The 21,899-nt window shown below is 40.9% G+C and overlaps 1 protein-coding gene across 3 annotated transcripts; it reads right to left on the reverse strand.

The window, feature by feature from the left end:
- Positions 1 to 164: 164 nt before the first annotated feature.
- On the reverse strand, positions 165 to 21,241 carry zmp:0000000711 (tubby-related protein 3). 3 transcript variants are annotated; one of them, XM_039791569.1, is made up of 12 exons: positions 21,121 to 21,241; positions 14,324 to 14,365; positions 11,806 to 11,857; positions 7,841 to 8,003; positions 7,246 to 7,458; positions 4,519 to 4,652; positions 3,242 to 3,433; positions 2,932 to 3,044; positions 2,146 to 2,263; positions 1,950 to 2,048; positions 1,689 to 1,860; positions 165 to 1,573 (listed from the first exon to the last, which is right to left on the reverse strand). In XM_039791569.1, exons 1-12 carry the CDS (start codon positions 21,138 to 21,140, stop codon positions 1,440 to 1,442), a joined length of 1,452 nt encoding a protein of 483 aa, XP_039647503.1. In that variant the 5' UTR covers positions 21,141 to 21,241; the 3' UTR covers positions 165 to 1,439. The 3 variants fall into 3 exon arrangements, with proteins under 3 accessions (XP_039647503.1, XP_039647502.1, XP_039647505.1); XM_039791568.1 differs by lacking the exon at positions 21,121 to 21,241 and adding an exon at positions 17,040 to 17,232; XM_039791571.1 differs by lacking the exons at positions 11,806 to 11,857; positions 14,324 to 14,365; positions 21,121 to 21,241 and adding an exon at positions 9,310 to 10,188.
- Between the last annotated feature and the right edge of the window lie 658 nt (positions 21,242 to 21,899).

Consider the following 21,899-nt stretch of genomic DNA (forward strand, 5'->3'; position numbering starts at 1 on the left):
CACTCAACACTTTTTCCTAAAGGATCAAGATTAGACTGATTTAAAGTAACTGTGTAAGTCATTCATGACCCTGACTATTTATGTACTATACAGGTGTTTTCACGTGCCTCACACACATACATCACAGTGAAATTGTGAATTAACAAAATATTAGGGACATTTGATGATGACATAAAGGAAACTATCCTTTATTGATTTCTTAAGCTTCCCATAATTCAAATGGAGATGAAGAGACATTGGCATTTATGTTGAGGATTTGAGGCAGAACAAATGTGGGCTGTACAAAATTGCCTCCAACTCTATTTCACCTCAATAAAATGTCAGTGATATTCTGAATACTCAGCGTAGATACAGTAGATTTCTTGTTTCTCTTCATACAAAGTCTGATGTCACTTATGTATCTGTGCAACAAAGAAAATTCCGTGTCTTGAAATTAAATTTGGTATTTCATGTTAGATAAAGACTGCCAGAATAGATCAATCAAGAAGGCATTACTTTATATTTTATATACAATATGTTTATCCTTTCTCTTTAAATGTGCAATTCTGCATTTTTTTTTCACAATAATCCAACTTGTTATGACAAAGAAAAATCACAGTCACAAGATAAAAATTACACTTATTCACAAAAAAACATAAAAACGATAAGACAGGCCTGTTCTGAATAATGCACTTTCCACACAAGAATAAAATGAGGGTTAACAATGATAATAAAAGAACGTCAAAATTAGTTGTAAGTAGATGGCAGACTAAACCATGTAGCCACACTAGAAGATGTAAACAAGATTAAAATTCTGACTTACTTGCCAGAAAAGACAGATGAAAAACAGAAAACTTTGCTAAATAATTCCACATTTTGGCCTGAGGGTGGCGCCAAAGGAAAGGCCATGTTGTTATGTAATTCAAAAGGTTTATGCTCTGTAGAGTAACGCCTCAGCCAACATTGCCATCCTAAGAGCCAAAAAACACTGAGTGAAATCAAATTTAAAGGCAACAAAAGCAACAGACAAAACATCAATAAACATGTCACCGTCCTTCAAACAATGAGTCATTTATTTAACATCAGTTCTTTTTGCACCCGTCTCCAGCACAGATGAGAGTAGTGTGATTTGCTTTGCCTTTTCCCTTTTAGTTTGAATACATTTGTACATATACACTGTACAAAATGGTTAAACCAATATTGAAATAATCCTGCTAACGTTACAAAAAAAAAAAAAAAAAAACTTGCGCACAGGAACCAGGAGGGTTGTTGGATCGGTCAACAGAGCACCAACATATGCCATCAGTGCCCTCCTGCTCTCTTTTTCAGTTTCGTATTTGACTTCTGCATGAAGTGGTTCCTGGTGATGTAAGCAGCGTAGCTGTCCGTTTCCAAACAATCCTGTAAAAACGAGATTTGAGGGAGGACAGAAAAGGTGGTGGTGTGGTAAAACTGTTGGTTCATTCACAGGCCAACTTGCTGTCAAAGCTCGACAGGCCAATGGCAAAAGCCTGCAGAGCACACATGGGGTAGTTGTAGTCCAGAGTGAAGATGTCTTCAGCCACTCTGCCAAACTGCATGACGATGTAGTCAGCTAGAGTACGGGGAAACAGTAAAACAAGCGTACGTATGTGTGTTAATCATTACTGTAAGCCCGAACAGTGCAGAAAATATGCGTGGACAAATAGTGAATAGTGGGGCATACTTACGGTCGTTATCGTGAACTATTTGAAAGTTTTTGACTGAAGCCTGAGTAACGCGGCCATGGAAGTTTAGCACATAGGACTGGGTGTCATCGTTCCAAACGGGGGCCTTATTGTGCAACTCAATCAGGTTGTCCAGTGAGTGATTCTGCCACCTGCTCAGGAGGCTCTCCTGCTCCTGTAATATAATCATACACATGTTCAGGTTGGACCCATTATGTTGATGCCCTTATTCAGAGTAAATGATTCCGGGACCATCAGACTCACATTTTGAGGCCTTACAGGGACTCTTTCAAAGTTCATGTTCATGCCCGGGATGATTACAGTCATCTTACGTGGTCCTTTGAATCCCAGCACGTTGGTCTCCTGCCAAATGGTACAGAGAGTGTGACAGTTTCACGTCAAATGATCAACGAACAGGGAACGCAGCAAACGCTTTTGTGCGTCTTTGTCATTCACTCACGTAGCAGATGGCAGCCACTTCCTGTCGTGTGTTGCTCTCTTCCAGCAGTGTCCCGGGGTTTTTGCAGGGATTGGTGCCGTTGTCATACACTGTGAATTTGGTGCCCATGAGGTTGGACCTGTTAGAATACACACCGGAGTTAAAATGTTTACACCGTTTCACATTCCTTCAACTGCTGGCAGCATTTTTAACAGCTGAGTCATGTAGTGGCAAAGGCATAAACACAGTGTTAGCCATCTTAAAACCAACCAAACTAATAACGAAGCGCTTGTTCCTCCCTCATTACCACCCTTGAGGTGCCCTTGAGCAAGGCCCTTAACCCCAACCGCTCCACTGGAGCTGCTCAGTGGCCAGCAGATCAGACTGTGGTTTTACTGGGCAGCTTCCAGGTATGAATGTGTGAATGTGTGAATGTGATCAGGGTGTTCCTGCAAAAGAGAGGCTTCCTCTCAGTGAACCTTCCCTAATTAAATAAAGGTAAAAAAAAGAGTTGCTGCTAATTGTCTGACAGCTGATCTTATAATAGTATAATTTGCTCATAGTGCCTGCTAATGCAGCTTTTTGTAACAGACGTGGATTCTGTGATTACAACAGAATGCAGACTTGTAGCATTTCCAAACAATGTGAAATACTTAATACAACACAACTTTACACAAGGATTTTAGGCAGATATTAGTTTGACTTTTTTTAGATGTATATTAGTCAGGTATGCTATCAACAAATGTGACAGTGACAATGTAGTCCTCCCCGGGCACAGGTCGATCCAAGAAAAAGTGTGTTTTTTACCTCAGTTTACCTATGAAGCTCTCTCCCTCTCGCGACAGATCAGTGGCATCCACTGAAATAAGGTAGTTGGAGGTCTTACTCTTCTTTCTCTTTCTTCCTGCCAGCAAAAACACCTGGGAAGAGAGACAGAAAAAATGACTCCGTCTGTACTGTGCAAAGATGCTATACTCCTGAGAGATTCATTCTTTTATCATCTTGTACTTTATTTGATAACTCTTTAACATCAAGTCTTGTATTGTATAGTCTAAGTACTTTTAATTGTTTTTATTAAGTTTGAAAAATAAGTTTCACTATATGGCTACACACTCACTCGCTTGCCATCCTCTCTCTCCATGTGCATGAAGTAGGTGGGGTAGAGGCCGCGGTCCATGCCCTTCTTGTCCCGGGTGATTCGACATTTAACAGTGACGCCACGTGGAGCCGGACGCAAAACAAACTCCTCTAGATTGGCCACATCAATTAGTGAGCCCTCTGCTGTGGGTGATCCGGGGGGTGCCACCTCCTGGGTACAACACAGTGCATGAGCCTATATACACAGTATTTAGTATTGTGGTTTGGATTATATAGTCTACGTCAGAAGCTTGTTGGTGAGTGGATCAGGGTTTCTACAGGTTTCACCAAGTCAAATTTAAGACCTTTTTAAGACCATTATGAATGAAATGTAAGATCTATATCACAAAATCAAAACAAAAGTCAGATAGTTAGAGTCCAGAAACATTGTCTGCAACAAGTCCCTGATTTCCTCATTGGCATTATAGGACTGGTGTCTAGATTGGCTGCAATTTAAGTTGCATGTTGGTCTCATTTGTAGTCGTAATAAAGTGAATTATATGTGGACTATCGACAGAACTCCAACACCACAGAACAAAAAAAAAACATTCTAAAGCACTGAGGGAACATTTCAATGAGCATTAGAGGTAGCGGTTACACTTTACTTGAAGGTATCTACATAAGAGATACCTTCACATAAAGTGTAACCAAGGTAGCGCTACATTGACGTAGGAAAATTGCAACCAGTTGAAAATGATTTAAGACCTAGAACACTTCAGCAATTGTAAGACTTGAATTTAGATTTTAGACTTTAATGGCCCTGACACACCAACCCGATAATCGGCCGTCGGACAGTCTGGCGAGGTCAGTGACTCGAGTCTGTTCGGTGTGTACCGTGCCGTCGTCCGTCATTTTGGCCGACCTGACTTGCTGGGTCGGAGGGCGGGCAGTCGGAACCCGGAAATAACGAGCGGGATGAGTGACGAACGCCTCTCAAAATCTGACGAAAATCTTTTAAACTGACCTTTGTCGATCTGAAATGAAGACAGATTCAGCAACTGTATGGCCTATTTCTCGCTTAAAATGTTTTCAGTGAACTATTTTCGTAAAATATGAGATCGTATTTGTATTACGTCTCGCGTTGCAGAATGTACGCTCAAGACGGCATCGCTTCGGTGTGTTCCAAGGCACTTTTTGGACCTCGGGGAGCCGACTGATCAGTCCGACTGCCTTTTCTGCCGACGGTCAACCGTCGGGTTGGTGTGTCAGGGGCTTAAGACCCAGCGGAAACCCTGGCGCATTTATTTGGCTACTCACTGGAATGTCCTTGCCACTGGCGGCAGAGGAAGGTCTGGTGGTGTCTGCGTTAGGAGACAGAGAACGTGTCCGTTCTTCCTCCACATCGTCCTCATGCTCGCTGGCTTCATCGAAGTTCATACTGCCAGACAGACCTGGTGAGGGACAAGAGGCAAAGGTGTGAGAGAGCTTTATTGCTACATGAAGGGCCTTCACAATTTCACACAAATTCACACAAGACAAAAAAGGAAAATAAATCCCAGAGGCTCTGTGTATATTCCCAACTACAAAAGAATCTCGAAGAATTTCTTCCCAGGTTTTTTTTTCTTCAGTTTTGGTTCAAAATTGTCCCGACCCCGAGGTGGATTTCACAGTTGTTTTGGTTCATTTATAGTCTTTGATTTATGAGAACTAATTTCTCAAGAACTGATGCAATACTTAAGCAATGGTTGAGGCAAAAAGAGTGCATTTAAAGAAACAAGGTATTTCTTTTACACTACAGAGAGACTTATTTCAGCTCTTTATCAGCAAAAGAGGAAAGTGGATAAAGCCTTGTGAATCTCACTGAGCCATCTCCAGACTGCTTTCTATCTAGCAGAACAATACTTGAGTTAAGCTCTGCTCAGCACTCGCCCTACCCGAAGGTCACATTTGGCCCATGGCCTCAGTACCTTTCACAAACAGTGCATCCCCCCCCCCCCATACCTTGTGAAGAGACAGTTCCATGCAGTCATGCAGATGCAAAATGGGGCCTGGCTCACTACAGCCAGTCTAGACTGCTTGAGACATCTGTCTCTTCATTGATAATTGAATTTATCAGCCAGGACACAACTCAAATTTGAATGTGCTGTCAGAGGATGACAGTGGTCCAATGGTATGGAAAGATCTCAGTAAGCAGGGGAAAATGTTTCCTCACAGCTTTGCAAAGTTAAAGATATGTCAAATTTAACTTTAAGTAATTGCTCGGCCAGGAATAACAATTGATGATATTAATGTGGTTGGTATACAATTATAGAGCATGTTGCGCAAGTGTCCCTAACAACTGTAATCCAATTGTCAGCTTTGAAGTGATTAAATGATAGTAACACTGCCAAAGCCTGCTTCTTCACACACAGAGCATTTGCTACTTGGCACAGAGAAGAGCCATTCTGCCACTTCCTTTTTTCCACCTGGACCAACATGCCAGGGGCAAGTTAGAGAGTAGGGGGCTTGGGAGAGCACTGGCCTATGCAGTATTGAACAAGAATAATAATGTGAGAGACAGCACAGCCAAACACAATATTTATACTGGCATATTTGCAAAGAGATAACCCCAGGATGTGCAGCTATCCCTGAGAGAAAGCAAGTACCAACATGAAATACAGATTGCAAATATTAGCTTCCCTCTTAACAGTGACTCCAGGGCTCCAATTATAACACCAGACAAAGTTGTGTGAGCCAGTGGCTTATGAAATCAACCATCTGGAAATGTCAAAGAGGACTCATAACTCATAACTCATAACAACCTAGTAAAGCAGGTCAAGGATTTTACATTTTAAAGTAAAAAATACACATCTTGATTGAATGAGCTGATTAAATATGTACTTCAAACTTTCTATTTCTTCCGTTTCCTCAGGAGTTGGGGTATTATGTGAGAACAGGGAGCCAAATATAACCGCTGTAAATCCTGAGGACATATTCCTATGCTAAACTGGGCTGGGCATTAACAATGAGGACTTGCATTATTGAGAAGGGCAATGACATTTGCTACCGTAGCATCACATCACACTAAAGCCCAGGGAAAAAAAGATATAACGAGAGCACCCTTTGGTCATTTGAACCCGGATTCAACTGTGGCTCTGCAATCCCAACATTATGACACTTGCTTTAAATGCAAGATGACATGATTTTAGGATGGAGAAACTTGTTTTTGCTCCACAGAAGCAGATGGATCAGAAAAGTACACCCACTCAGGGCTAGGTTTTATGCATCTTTCATAAACTTTTAGGGAATCCCTGCCAGCTGGCTGGGGAGTGTGTGTGTGTGTGTGTGTGTGTGTGTGTGTGTGTGTGTGTGTGTGTGTGTGTGTGTGTGTGTGTGTGTGTGTGTGTGTGTGTGTGTGTGTGTGTGGCAGTATCTATAATCATGCCATAGATGAGCACTGCAGTGTGAACAATGCCCTGGCCTATTATTAAATGACCCATTTCTCACTGCATCACCATCAATCACACCACTGTCTCCCTATTCCATTCTGCAGCAGCAGAGATCTTAGAGTTCTAGGGGATGTCAAAAAGTCTTACTTTGCTTAACAACACCTGCTAATCTGGAGTGATTTAGAACTATTATTATTACCACTACTATGAGTAACTATTAACACAAAGTGGATTATGGGACTCCACAGAGTCAGTGAGGAAGGCAAAAAAAATAAGTAGACGTGCTCATGAAAGTAAATTGGCTCTTATCTTCTAATAACACAGTTACAAGTAAATGAATGGGCTTTGTGGATTTAAAACGTTTTAATAGAAAATCAGTGCCTTACTAACCCTTTATGAAGTAGTAAACAATACATATTTAAGCTATAAACTGTAATTTCCTACCAATTAACATGCTTTGATTGAGAATGAAACTACTGTACTGTCGGTTATGGTTGGAAATCTATATTTCAGAGGTAAACAATTGATGCAAACACTTTTCTGGTTCAGTATTCCTTCAGAATAAAATAAAGTTGATTTCCTCTTGAAAAGCTTAATAAGCTCTGACGGAACTCACCTTGTTTCTGCAGTAGTTCATGGATATCTGTCTTGGGCTCTAGCAGCGTCTCAGTGTCTCCATCTCTCTCAGGCTCCTCAGCGATAGGGGACTGGTGCTGAGACAGAGGCTGTGACTGGAACTGAGACTGGGGCTGAGACTGGCTCACGGACAGGATTTTCATCCCCAGATGAGGGGCTTCTGAGCCCAAAAAAGCTGCTGGGCCATCGATACCTACAGCAGGGGAGACCAGTCAGTTGTTACCTGAGCTGTTAATGTCCTCATGTTGTAGTAACTACATACAACAGTTTGTCTATTTGAGCAAACAAAAACTTGTTTTTTCCTCAAGTGTACAATGCCGTAATACTGATTATCTTAAATGTATTTTATGCATTAATGCAGTGGCACATTATAAAGCTGCCTTTCAAACACATATAAAACAGAATGTAGCACATCAATGCTTACTTTTTTATGCACAGAGGAAAGATTGTGTGAAAATGGCAGTCTATGTGGTTTTACATGACCTAACAAAAAATATCCCTCGTGTTGTACATAAATGATGCAACATTTAAAAAAATAAATAAAAATAAAACCAGGTATCAGGTGTTTTCCTCACCATCCATGATGACATCGTTGGTGATAGTTACTAGAGACTCTACCAGAGGGGCCTGCTCCTCACCACGCCGCGTCCTGGAGCGCCGGGGCCGAGTCTCGGTGTTGGGCTGGACCATCAGAGGCTCCTGGCGCTTCCTCCGCTGCTTCTGCTCCAGTAGTGCCCTCTGTGGACCAAACAGGGGGACAGAAATGGCGTGGAACCTCATTCTACGTACAAATGGGAACGTGTGTTTCAACGCACATGACCAAAAAATCACTCCATTTATAGATGCCTAAGGCTTCTTATAAATGTTGCAAGAGGCTGAGAACACTTAGCCAAGGTGGATAACATCAACTCTATGAGCTGAGGGTAATTACATTAGTATGCATGGGGAGTTAACATTAAATATGAAAACCCTGTAAAAGACGCAGGTGACTGCACAGCTGGATTATTCTCATAGAACAGAAAAGGATATTGGTTAATTAAATAAAAAGAATAAAAAAAAAAAAAAAAAAAAAAAAAAAAAAAAAAAAAAAAAAAAAAAATTATTTTTTTTTTTTTTTTTTTTTTTTTTTATAAAAAAAAAAAAAAAAAAAAAAAGAAAAAAAAAAAAAAAAAAAAAAAAAAAAAAAAAAAAAAATGGGGGGTGGGGGGGGGAAAAAGGAAAGTATATAAAAAAAAAAAAAAAAAAAAAAAAAAAAAAAAAAAAAAAAAAAAAAAAAAAAAAAAAAAAAAATAAATAAAAAAAAAAAAAAGGGGAGGGAGGGAAGTTTTAAAAAGAAAAAAAAAAGGGTTGGGGGGGGGGGGCACAGAAGGTATATGTAAAGACGAATATGGCCTGAAACTGAGCTTCATATTTTTCTTTTTCTTAGTAGTTTCGAATTAAACCATTCATTTAAACATTATATTTTAGAGATTAAGTATGAAGTGTTTCTAGATTCAGTTGGCGTGATCTGAATGCCTTTTGTCAAGATACTGACTATTGAATGAAGTGAAACTGCATCAGAAACAACTTCTTAAGATTTACTCAGCCTACACTCTGGACTAATTCTTCATATAATCAAAGTCTGACCAGTCTCTGTTGCCTTCCCGTCTAGTTGCTATTTTAAGCCAATCTATTGTAATATTGACATTCTTTTGTCAAGACTCAGTACTTGGCATTTTGAGACCAGGATGTGACTTAATTCAGACTCCAGCAGTCTTTCCTGTATCAGCCAAAACATGAGATAAAGTAGACTAACAAACAAATCTGATTTCAGGAGACATATTATGTATTAATTTGTGTCTTTTCAAAGAATATGATGACTAACGTTAAAAAATATAGTCAGTGAGAGATTACTGGGTGTCTGAATCTTTCCTTTCTTATTGAAAAACAGCCAGATAAGAAGACTGGGTAAACAGCCACACAGCTATGTCACTTATACAAACTGTTATCCTCAGACTAATGAAAAGAAAATATATCAGAAAAAGCAATATTACAAGTTACCAACCCGTTCCATTGAGTCCTGAAGTGTGAGCCAAAGTTGACAGGTTTCTTTATAGAAAAAACATTACAATTCGCATTTGTCTTGAGGTAGGGTGGAAGTACGTTCTCCCCCAAAGAGCAGCACTCCAGGTGGGAATGACTCTGTCCCCCTGTCCCTCATCCCTCTGCGACGGACAAACCAACTGCTCTGCACTATGTGTTCCTGAAAAAGGTCTGGCTCTCTGAGTGTACGCACGGTCACCGTTGCTAACTCTGAATCAGTCGTCATTAGTGCTCCAGTGGGAGGGAGGGAGAGAGGGAGGGAGAGGGAGAGAGAGAGAGAGAGAGAGAGAGAGAGAGAGAGAGAGGGGGGAGTGCTCAAAGTGAGATATGGTCACAGTGCTCCTGGTATTATTGCCTGAATGGTTTTCATTTTACTATTTGAAATGGGGTGAGAAACACTGAATTGAGTCAAAACAGTAAAAAGATGGACTTAACTTTTATTGTTTAATATTTATCAATAGATTTTCCATAACCTGCATGTGATCCCCCTCTGGGCATAGGAGGATGTGTTTGTCCTCATGATTTACGTAAGAACAGAAGACTCAAGTGAGGCTGTTTGGACTCAGCTGAAAGTGTGCAGCATAAGGCTTCATTCAGCTTCATTCAGCTTCATTCAGCTTCATTCGGCTTCATTCGGCTTCATTCGGCTTCATTCGGTCGGGCCGGCGTTCGCCGCAAGGTTTTGCAGCGGTGTGGGAGTGTCACTAAACGGCCCATTTATGTGACGCCCTGTTGTGTTCTTTAACCCCCCAATGTAGCACAAGTAAACTTTATATTTCACAGTTATTGTTTTCCATCAGATTGTGAATAGTATATACCTACAACGTTCCACTTCCGGGATTGCTCCGGAAAATCCGCCGGATGTCCGTCTTTTCGGCCGGATGTCCGTTAACGTCCGGTTTCCGGAATTTTAAACTCCGGTGGATTTATGAGGAATGAAGCTGCCTTCAAATGCGGTCGGAAATGTTGAGATCTATAAACAATCTAATCTCGCATTGCCAGACCTTCCTCCACAGCGCTGGGGAGGAGGGTCTGGCTAGTCCACACAGCATTCTGGGATAGGAGAAAAATGTGCTGTGGTTTATTGGCATTTCTTTAAACCAATCACAATCGTCTTAGGCGGCGCTAAGCACTGGACGGAGCCACGGTGCTGCTGCAAAATAGCCTTGGGAAGGAACTTGTTTTGGTGGAACATGTGTACGTTCAAAGGTTGTTTTAGTCGTGCAACAGAAAACTCAGATTGGACAGATAGTCTAGCTAGCTGTCTGGATTTACCCTGCAGAGATCTGAGGAGCAGTTAACTATAGTTCACAGATAAAAAGAGAAAGAAAAGAGATGGAGGGACTGTGCCTTGTGCTGGAGCTTGTTGCAGAAAACAGTCAGTTGTTACAGAAACTTCTGGGCAGTTAAGTGCTTGTGTTTTGTTTTTACTCTTATAGTTTTTTTTTACTTTCTTGTGGCAGCAATTTACTGTTTACTGTACAGGACTCTCACACCGCCTCGAAACGCACTGACAAGTCGCAATGACGGTTACATGATTGGCCACCGCAGGGTTACATTGGGTTGTGTTTCTACCAAGTTGACTGTCTCAACATTTCGCTATAGGCTGCTGCAGGTTTTTTCGGCCCCCAACGCTGCTGAAGACTTATGTTTTTGCCTGACCGCCTGACAACTGTCTGAGTTTATGTGAACGCAGCCTGACAGAGCAACGTGGGACCATGGGACACACACACACACACACACACACACACACACAAAGCCAGACGCCCTGCACTAAATCCATCCCTCTCTTTGAACTCACCAATCTAGCCCTCCTGTTCGTTTCTGCCTATTGTATGAGATAGTGGAGTACGGCTTCCAGCTTAAATCAAAGCTCTACACAGCGACTCTTCAGCAAGGTTTGGGGATAAAGCGTCTTACAGAGGCTTGGGGTGGAAAGGATGAAAAGAGAGCAAAGTGCGACAGAAGAAGGGCTATGTCAGGTAAATGGGTGGATAAAAGGAAACAATTCAGCCTCAGGAGTAAGTAAGCATTAAAATTCCAAGGGACTGGGCAGGTGAAAAACAGCAGATTTCCAAAACACACAGCATTAATCACTAAATTGCACACCACTGCAGTGATGTTGAAGCTGCTCCTGCCAACAACAGGCACGCCAGCAGGCACCAGAGTGGCAGAACACAGGGCCATCTCAGTTCTTATTTTATTTATTTATTTTTCATGTTAAATCTTGGCAGGTGATTACAAATACCACAGGTTAGCTCTCAAAAACATCATCTATGTGTGAATTAAAATGGTTAATCCGCATAATGAACTACACCAGATGTTCTTTGAAAGTACAAACAGACAAAGGAGTACACAGACATTACAGTCTTAGAAAAATGATGAGAGAAAAACAACAAAGGTGTGAATTGTCAAAAAGCATGTGTTGTTCTTTTATGGATGAAATGTGGCGTCCTACCTGTTTTTCCAGCTTCTGTTGCATAAGACTGGCACTGTCATCTTCGATGCCACTACAGAGGAAAAAGAAGAAACCTTTCTTATAAAGAGTTAGAGACATCACACTCATTGATCTCTTAAAGCCTCTACGCTAAGTTTGAGTTTCCTAATCAAACCAGTAGAGGTCACCACTGCACAAATACAAGGCAATAAAGACTTTGTATCGTGTATGGTCTTGTATGAAATAAAGCAAGTAGGCATTAATAGGGTTTAGTCAAAGTATTGGCCGTTTTAAAAGTGGCAATAAAACCAAATAATGACAAATCTACAGGCCAAAAAGTGACCTTCTTGTTGGCGAAAGATGGCATGACTCATTCTCCGAAAATGACAGGGGGGGGAAGGAAAGCAAGTTTGTGAGAGAAAGGGAACAAAGAAAAAGGACAAAGCTCCAGCTGAGAGAATGCCTTAAAGTCTAAGTCTCCTGGGCATTTACCCTGGACACCTATCTGAAGGGACCAGGCCCATGTTGCTTAGCTACCATGTGAAGAGAGAAGGGCAACAGCAGGAGTCTGTGCTGTCGGAGTCAGAGACCTACAGTAGAAAAGCCACCCTCATAGGCTAATGTAATGTGTAAGTCATTAACTCCATTTCTTTCATTTTTTCCTGTTGTGTAAATCTATAAATAGCACATGCTCTGCTGGGCTGAAATGAGTTTCTTTTAGAGAAAAGGATTAAGGGTATAGGATGAGAAGTCTTCAAATCTATCGCTCCATCAGGTAAGCTCATCAGATATCTGACTCACTCATCCCTCACCCCCCCATTTTCCATCTCCCTCAGTCCCTCTCACATCCTTTCCACGGCTCTAGTGTGTAGGTGATGACACACACTACTTAGTTAAGAACCTCAAGCCCTACGCTGGCTGACATCACAGCTCATCTCTGAAGGACAGTCACTAAAAGGTGACAGACTCCGGCAACCCATTTCTGCCAACAAGAACATGGTTTAATAAGCCTGTTCTACTTTTCCTAAGCCCACATAGGTACAATTAGCATCATCATCTGTAGCCCAACAGCCAGCACGGGCTTGAGTCATCTCACACCGCGTCATGTCACTTTTGAATCCCTCTCCAAGTATCCCTCAGTGTTGACATTGGTACAAAGATGGGTCCCCTGGGAGGCCATTATGGCACCTGAGAACAGGTGGTGGTAAGAAGGAGAAGGGATAGAGAGCGGGATATGATAGTAGTTTTTAATTAGACATACAGGACTGTCATTTAGGATGATAAAGAAAGAGATGGGTGAAAGAGAAGGGATAGAGAGCAGCATATGACAGTAGTTTTTAATTAGACATACAGGACTGTCATTTAGGATGGTAAAGAAAGAGATGGGTGGAGGAGAAGGGATAGAGAGCGGCATATGATAGTTTTTAATTAGACATACAGGACTGTCATTTAGGATGGTAAAGAAAGAGATGGGTGAAGGAGAAGGGATAGAGAGCAGCATATGATAGTAGTTTTTAATTAGACATACAGGACTGTCATTTAGGATGATAAAGAAAGAGATGGGTGGAGGAGAAGGGATAGAGAGCGGCATATGATAGTAGTTTTTAATTAGACATACAGGACTGTCATTTAGGATGATAAAGAAAGAGATGGGTGGAGGAGAAGGGATAGAGAGCGGCATATGATAGTAGTTTTTAATTAGACATACAGGACTGTCATTTAGGATGATAAAGAAAGAGATGGGTGAAGGAGAAGGGATAGAGAGCGGCATATGACAGTAGTTTTTAATTAGACATACAGGACTGTCATTTAGGATGGTAAAGAAAGAGATGGGTGAAAGTTGTGCAGGTGAACAGCGAGACCTAGGAGAAGTCACTACGGCCTTTCACGTGGGCCGCGTAGGCCTGAGACCTGTGGATTACGATGCTTTGACCAAAGGACTACCACATGTCCAATAATTAGACCAAGGCATTAATAACTCTTGATTAAAATATTGACTTAGAGTTGCCATTGGGCTGTGCCATTAATAACACGGTTTCTATGCTACAAAGCACAGTCTAATTAATAGCTGAAGACACATCCTCTAGATTATGTTACAACATCAGAGTTTCCCTGATTCACCTCAAACACAATATTTCTGTTGTAATGGTACTGCGCGGTACATCCCAGAGGCAATCTGTGTCGGAATAATGTGATTAAACATTTTTATGGTAGCTGCAAAATAGTAGAGCCTGTTTTCCCCAGACAAAGACATGCCACTTGGTAGCGGCAGATGACGCACATTAAGTTTGTTCGTAGCCTAGAGAGCAATCCTAACTGATGAAAGAGTCTCAGCAGTGGAACATATTTGACATGCTGTAAAGCAGATTGGATTGCCATGTGTCCAAAACTGTTGGGGAAAAGTCAGACAAATATGGTGTTTACATCACGGATAAAATGCCCTTTAAAAGTGCAACAAAATTCCTGTTAACCAGGCTATTCAAGTCACCGACTGTGAGAAGAAAGTGTGTGTGTGTCGGGCAAGTGTATTGCTGTCTACCTTGCTGTTGAGTTAGAGGAGAAGCTGGCAGAGCTCGAAGGTCTTCAGGGAAATTAGCAATTTGGCACCATGGCAGCCCGTAGCACAGGACATGTGGAAAATTAGAGAATGAAACATGTTTAGCAACAAGATCAAAACAAGAATGAGACATGAATAATACTGTATATACTGATTAATGTGTAGCTTGAATGAAACTAGAAAGCTACAGCAGTCTACTAACAGATGTTATGCTTTAGTAGAACAGTAATTATCTAATGAAGTCAAACAAGCTGACAGTTAGGACAGAGGACAGCTGAAGAACAGGTGCAATGTAAAATAAAAGACCAACATCCTTCAGAGTATTATCATAAATACTTCAATCTGTTAGTGGTGAGAGAATGTCCACTACCACAAATATTCTTAGAAAAAAGAAAAAACACACACACACACACACTTCCAGAGTGCCTCATCACAGATGTGAGTGATCAATGTTTCATTAGTCCGTCACAGCTTGGGTGACAAGAGAAGGACAAGCTTCTGTTGTTCCCTCCTTGTTTGTCAGACGTAGGTAACCATGGAGATTGCAGCTCCTTCAACAGCCCACCTCCACCAGCATTGATTAAAAACCTGCAGCCAGTTCTTGGGCTTCACTGTAATTGGAGGTCTTAGCACTGCGCTGTAAAGAATAACTGGCAGAAGGAGGGCTCGGCGAGGGCGTGTAATTCCTGTTGAGCTGCACATTCAAATCTAAATGTTCATTCAGAGAACATTTGTTCGGAGGCATTTATGTGGCAAATATCAAATGTGCGATAAAATATCATAGACAATAAAGAGAAAATGTGATTTTAATGCTATAAATGATGGAATGGTTACGGTCTATCACACCGCTGTTGATTCAGGGTGCAAAAGAGGACAAGTTCACCAGTGACTTCTTTTTCAGATGACAATATAAAAGCTATTAAGAAATTGCATGACTTAAACTACGTGGGATCTTATTATCGGAACACAGTCCATTATAGCTGTTGTTCATTTGAATTATACGGCTTCCACTTTGCCACTTCGAAAAGGAATCTGAAAGTTGAATGAGCATAACATAATGTCTGCCACAGGCAATTCAGCTTCCAACTAGGAGAGGATACAGAATAAAAGGACTGAAAAGATGAAATGCTTCATTCCCTGTTTACTTATGTAAAAATGATCAACCGCAACCTACTAGAACTACGTCCACTGTTTGTTTACACCTGAGCGAGCATAAAACAGTGACATTTATCCTTCCACTTAAAGCGTCTTTGATTATAATGTGGATGCCAGATTCAGCTGGTGAGCATAAGTTTTGGTATAGGTCTAAACCTGGCAACATCACTGCTACAACAATAAACAGGGCACAGCTACTGCACATGGCTGTTGTTTGACAATAAAAAAAAATTATATATATGTATATATATATATATATATATATATATAATAACTCCATGCATGTCATTTTTACATTTCTGTTTGTGTACTGATTATTCAAACAAAATACACTCTGTCGGTTTGGGAGCTTCAATGATGATTTTTGAACTTTGGGCATTGCCAGGCTCGCTGTTATTCCCCTGCTTCCAGTCTTTATTCTGAGTTAGACTAACCATGTTTTGACTTCAGCTTCATACTTAACATGCTGCCTAATATCAACCTTCTCATTATCATCTCAACTATTCCTTAAAACGTTTGGCCTCTAATGTGAAACAGCTGCAGGAGATGTGGAGCAAGCAACTGATGCTATTCTCTTTCTCCCATCTCAGCTTAGACTATTATATTATAATAATATATTGTTTGATGCATTAGTTTTATATACAAGGGGAAACCCGTAAAGGGATACTTTGGCTTCCCTCCGTGATGCCAGTGCACAGAGCTCGGAGTAATCAAGGTCTGCTGAATCGCGGCAGACCTCTGCTCAGCTGGGAGCTCTGTGAGCTGAGGCCACAGAGGGAAGCCACACACCGTTCATCTGCACACACTGCCCACACTGCCCACGCTGCCATGACACAGAGCTGGATTTAAATCAGCAAAAATCTCTCTTTAAGTAGTGTGGTAAGCAAATCCAATGAACAAAGTTTAGATGAACCCTTAACAAACTGGATCACTAATAAAGGCAAACATTTGTTATATAGGCAATACTGCCATTACCGGTACATTAGAATCTAAACATCTCTGAGCCTTGGCAAACAAAATGCTAACAGTCACAGTCATTTCAGCTTTTTCAGTAATCAGTTGGATGGATAGTCTAAGCACATCCTTAGTTACATGAGTGTTCCAATCAAGCAGCCAACAGCATTAAAAAAAAAAACAGCCTGGACACACACGCAAATCACCAACTCTGGTTACAGCACAGTCACAGCCTGATGCTCTGAATAAGTAACGACATGGTGGCAGAAACATGAGCAAGAGGAACATCTTTGACTGCAGGTCAGCCATTCAGCTGGCCAGAGGGATGGAGCAGCGACTGAAAGAAACATTATAGTAGCGCTGACCTCTCGTCCTGGCACAGGCCGCTTTGCAATTCTCAATCCTCAAAAGTCAATACAGCTCTGAGAACTAAAGCAAAAATGTGGTTGTCAATGTGTGGGTGTTAATGCAGGAGCCAGCTGTCCTACTGGGACATATAAACCGTAAGTCTTTGGGAGCACACAAGGAAGGCTATTTTCAAACAACTTCTATGATACCAAGAATATATGTATGTGTGCAGTGCAGCTACCTGTATGACCAGCGACTGTAGACAGGCTGAGATCCCCCATTCTTTATAGTGTCCATGGATGCGGCTGCAAAAATGCTAGTCCAGGGCTCTGCTATCTACAGTTTCACAAAAATGTATATTCACACTGAAGCTCAGAGTTATTGTGCAGTCCTGCCTTACAGTACACCCTGCAGGTTCCAAGATCTCTGCTATTATGTCACTGACAAAGAGTAGCTATGTCCCACCCAGGGGAATGACAGCTAGCAGCCCTGAGGCAGACTGAGGTCGGGAGGCTTGGAGCTGTTACCATGACTTCACACTTTGGGCAACCCACAAGGATTCAAATAGGGATGGGTATGAAAGTGACAGGCCTAAATGCTAATGCTGAAAAGCCATTTTTAGCAAAGTTACGTAAACAGTCCTGATACCATGAGTGCAAATGTAAGCTGTCTGAGCCTGTTTATGTTTGATATAAAATCACAGTTTTTTTTTAATCAGTTAGACTACTTGCTATCACCTAAGTTCCCTTATTTTACTGCCCGACTACTTTCCATTAAATTTCTGAAAGACTCAGCAGTCAGTCGCGGCTCATTTCCTCTGACTCATAAGGGGGCACTGCATATAGCAGACCACAGATGCACATTCTGTCTGGCATCTCTGTTATACGGAATAGTGGGAATTTATTAATCTTTAAATAGCTCAAATCTCTTCAAAAGGGTAATGGCCTGCAACATTACTGGATTACTCTATGTTCAACTGTCAGCATATGAGTAAGACATTCCAGTCTGTGTTCCTCATAATAAGCACATGCTGTTTTATAAAGGTACCCCAAAAAAACGAAACCTATAGATTGCCCATTCTAAAAACAGACATGGTGTGGAGACCTTAATCTAGTTGCTAGGAAACCAGAGCTTTACAATCGGTCCAGTTTTTCTGTGCCTATTCGCAAGAGCGAGAGAAAGCACAGAGAAAATGAAGAGTATGTTTGTGTATGTTTGTCCTGAGAGACAGCGGTAAAATGGCATATAAGTCGGGGGAATCATTCACCAAAGGGAGTAATTATTGAGCTCAAAACAAATGATGGAAATAAGTTATGAGATTTGATAATTATACCATTTCTCTTGGGGACCCACTTCACTCAAGACTCTCCTACAATGGTCCTTTTATTTGTTAGTTAGCTTTGGAGAAGTATCAGCTACTGTCCAGTACGTGTTTGGAAATTTGAATCTTCTCATGGTGAAAGAAGCCACTTGGCACTGATCATAACATCATGCAGAAACACAGGTGTATTGTGAACATGCAGCAGAAACTATAACAGTGAAATGTATGCAGTGCTGTAGCATTCAACAAGGACAAAGTGAGTCGATTACAAATACCAGGGATGTTTGTTTTTTTCAGTTTTTCAGACAGTGATTGAGCAACAGAGTGGATTGTTCTGGCCAGCTGGGCCATATGTGTTTGGAATCAACCGGACAACCACAGTAAATCGCAACTCAACCACAAGCCATGCTTGTAGTTACAGAGGTCAACCACCACCCTGGTGGAGAAATCTTTTTAATTGACTGATTTATAATGATGGTGTTACCATGGTCAACTAAGATGAGTACTGAATTCATTCCCATACATCTATTCCTCTTTGGGGCTAGACACATAAGACATTGCACTTGGGTCAGCTTCATTTTCTGACCTTGCTGACAATTCCTGTAAACTACTGATGCAAAAAGCAACAAGAGTTGCTTGACAACTCCTGTGGCAGGCGGGAAGCTTATTTGTGATCTTTCAGACCTTGTTCAACTCTGTAAAGAATGTATACTTTATAGGAAATTCTAGGCATGGGCGCTTTTGTAAAAGGGATACTGATGGTACTCAGTGATGTTATATGTAACTGCTACGTAACTGTTGTACCCAGACTCACAGCAAAGAAAAGATTCCACTAGGATTAGTATCAAATAGCCTTGGCAGACCTAGCTTCAGTTGTCAGCAATAACAACCTAAAAAAAATTGTTAGCTACTATTACCTTTCAGCTGATGGCTCTAGGCTGACACTGGAGTACTGATGTCCCATTTTCTATTTAGGCTATGTGTGGCATTCTTACCACTAACCTTGGCAATGATGATTGATGACTACAGTGCAACAAGGGAACAGAAAACTGCATCAGTGGCCCACAATTTCAACCCTACACTCATGTTATCAGTCCTTTTGAACATTCCATTTGTGATGCTGTTAGGAAAACTGTCACTCCTCACATGTGTCAGCTCTGCAAGCAGGCTCCAGTATTTGTAGCTGCTTCACTCTGAGGTCCTTGTGCTTTGAAAAAAATCTAATTAATACATTTGTGAGAGATTAATAAAAAAAAAAGGCAACAAGAAGCTGAGAAAATGCCCCTTATTCAACTGTTTTTGAAGGTTCATTATTACAAATGCAGAGTCAGCCATCTGTGAACTTTATAACACAAACTGTCTGGGATGAAGCAGTGTGCATCACAGCATGTGTGCAGATAAGGAATGACTCAATTGCCGTGTCTCACATTACTACACAGTTACAAAGCCAAGAGTTTTCCTTGTGTAAAAGCACATTGTTTGTTAGACATCTGGGGGGAAACGTAAACAGGGTGGTAGCTAGTCATTTTTTAACTCTGAACCAACTGACACTGAGTGTGCAAGCCACATATGTGTTTGTAGTACAGAAAGCAATTAAAAAACGTTTTTTTCAACATCACTGTAAAATAAACATGATTTTACATTATTGTATCTGTCTCAAATTAAATAAAAAAATCAGAATGGGACTGTAACAGGAAAGGGTGGGAGCTACTTTGATTTGTATCTCCCTGCTAAATAAGCACAGACTTCTGCTGCTCCAGTGCTTTAAATTGTTTATAGTAGCTTACACACACACACACACACACACACACACACACACACACACACACACACACACACACACACACTAGATTCCTTTTCCAAAACAACTGTTTGCATGGCCAGCAGAGGGGACATCAAAAGGAAAGTGTAGCAAGTGCTATGGTGCATTATGCTAAGGGTAAATTATTTACATTCAATCCCTCCTGTTGCTTTCAAATGAAGAATAAAATCCATGTTTTGCATGTACTGACTACTACTTACTTAATTCTTAGTGTTAGCTTTATATAGCTTTAGTAGCTCATTTGTGTGGTGAGAACGTATACTACAATACAGGAATAGACCCAGAGGTTACAGAAAGGCATGCTCAAACAGGCAAAAAAAATGTCCTAATGCCTCTCGCTTCTCTGTATTCAAATCGAAATCTAGTCAGATCTTCGTGGCTGAGTGCCTTTCACCATCTGTGAAGTATATAACTTAAAACATCGTAAATGAACAGAGCCCTGCATTCCTTGCAGTCCACATTCCAAAACTCTACGCAGTCCTACATATTCAGGGAGATGGAGTGTCATACATTGTGTCGTCGGAAATACCGCAAGAAATTGTTCGTCATGAAATAAACAAAGAATGCCTGGTTATTACGTAACTAAACATACATGAAACGTTTTTTTTCTACATTAGATAAGATGAGTTTGCTCATTGTTACTGAAGTCCATTGCTTTCTAAATGTGTTTCATTCGAACAGGCTATACGTTGTTTATAAGCGAGCAAACCTTAACAATTAAAGCACGTTTGTCATTACTGTAACGTTAGCGATAATGTAGCTGAATGATTAACAATTCCTTTCCTTTTCCATTGTCCAGCTAGCGTTATAACATTTGTGAAGCGATTTTGTGCTGTAACACTGCGACCGTTAGCTCGTTCACTAAGCTCGACGTTAATGAGTAACATATATCGTCAAAATTGGAAGAAAAAAATTAGACATGGTAACTGTCATCTGCGTTTATCTGCCAACTGTGTAATGTTATAGCTGCCTTGTTACCATCATAAGCTAACGTTAGCTGCCTCAGCCCCCAGCATTTAGCTACTGTATGCAATGGTGCCTTTATAAAAGTTGTGGGCGACAGTCAAGTTTTTTCGGGTAAAATAAAAAGGTAACGACAGCGGTTAGCTTCTCATTCCACAGTTAGCCAAACAAAACACACACCTACACAACGTACAAGCAATGTATGTTTTATTTTACCTTATGCTGTAGTAACTCATGTTTATCCACGGTTGCTAAGGAAGATCCTCGTGCAGCAGTACTTTTTGTGGACGCGGTTGAAAAGAACTCTGTTACACTCGGTCCTTAGTTACCGAGCACACTAAGAACGGGCGTTCCTATTGGTCTGCCGATTACTTACGTAGATTTTGATTGGTGGACATTCTGGAGGAGGGTGGAGAGTTGTCCTCTGTAAGAGACCTGTGGATTATTCTCCTTTTACCTTGAAATATGTTATAACTTCAATTCAAAGGTTGCCTCACAGGCATGAAAAGATAAATATAAAATGGATGGGTCAAGGATTTGCTGCAGTGACCAGTATCTACGGTGCAAGAAAGTGGTTCAAGTAACTACATTTTTATCAAGACATACATTCTGCATGGTAAAACTGCTGATGTCCTTCCTCTCTGAAATGGCCACAACATATTTCATTTCTGAAAGAAACAAAATCTTACCCCAGAATACTCTATTTAGCAGTGTATACCGTTTTTGTTTTTACTTTTGACTTATACATTATTGCATATATTTTATGCAACACATTTGAAAGAGAAAAGGTAGGTTTGAAGTTACACAGCACTGTCCACAATCACCAACAGTGTTCAAGTCATCTTTCAGCAGCACTCTTGGTTTTATTACACCAGTGACTCAAGATTTCATGTCATTGACAAAAATATTTAGTGTTTGCTCAATACTGGGCATGTGATAAATCAGTTACAGTCCCTGTGGACATTGGACATGACCTTTTTTTTCTTCCCCTTTCT

Source organism: Perca fluviatilis, chromosome 23 (assembly GCF_010015445.1).
Source record: "Perca fluviatilis chromosome 23, GENO_Pfluv_1.0, whole genome shotgun sequence".
NCBI classification, from domain to species: Eukaryota; Metazoa; Chordata; class Actinopteri; order Perciformes; family Percidae; genus Perca; species Perca fluviatilis.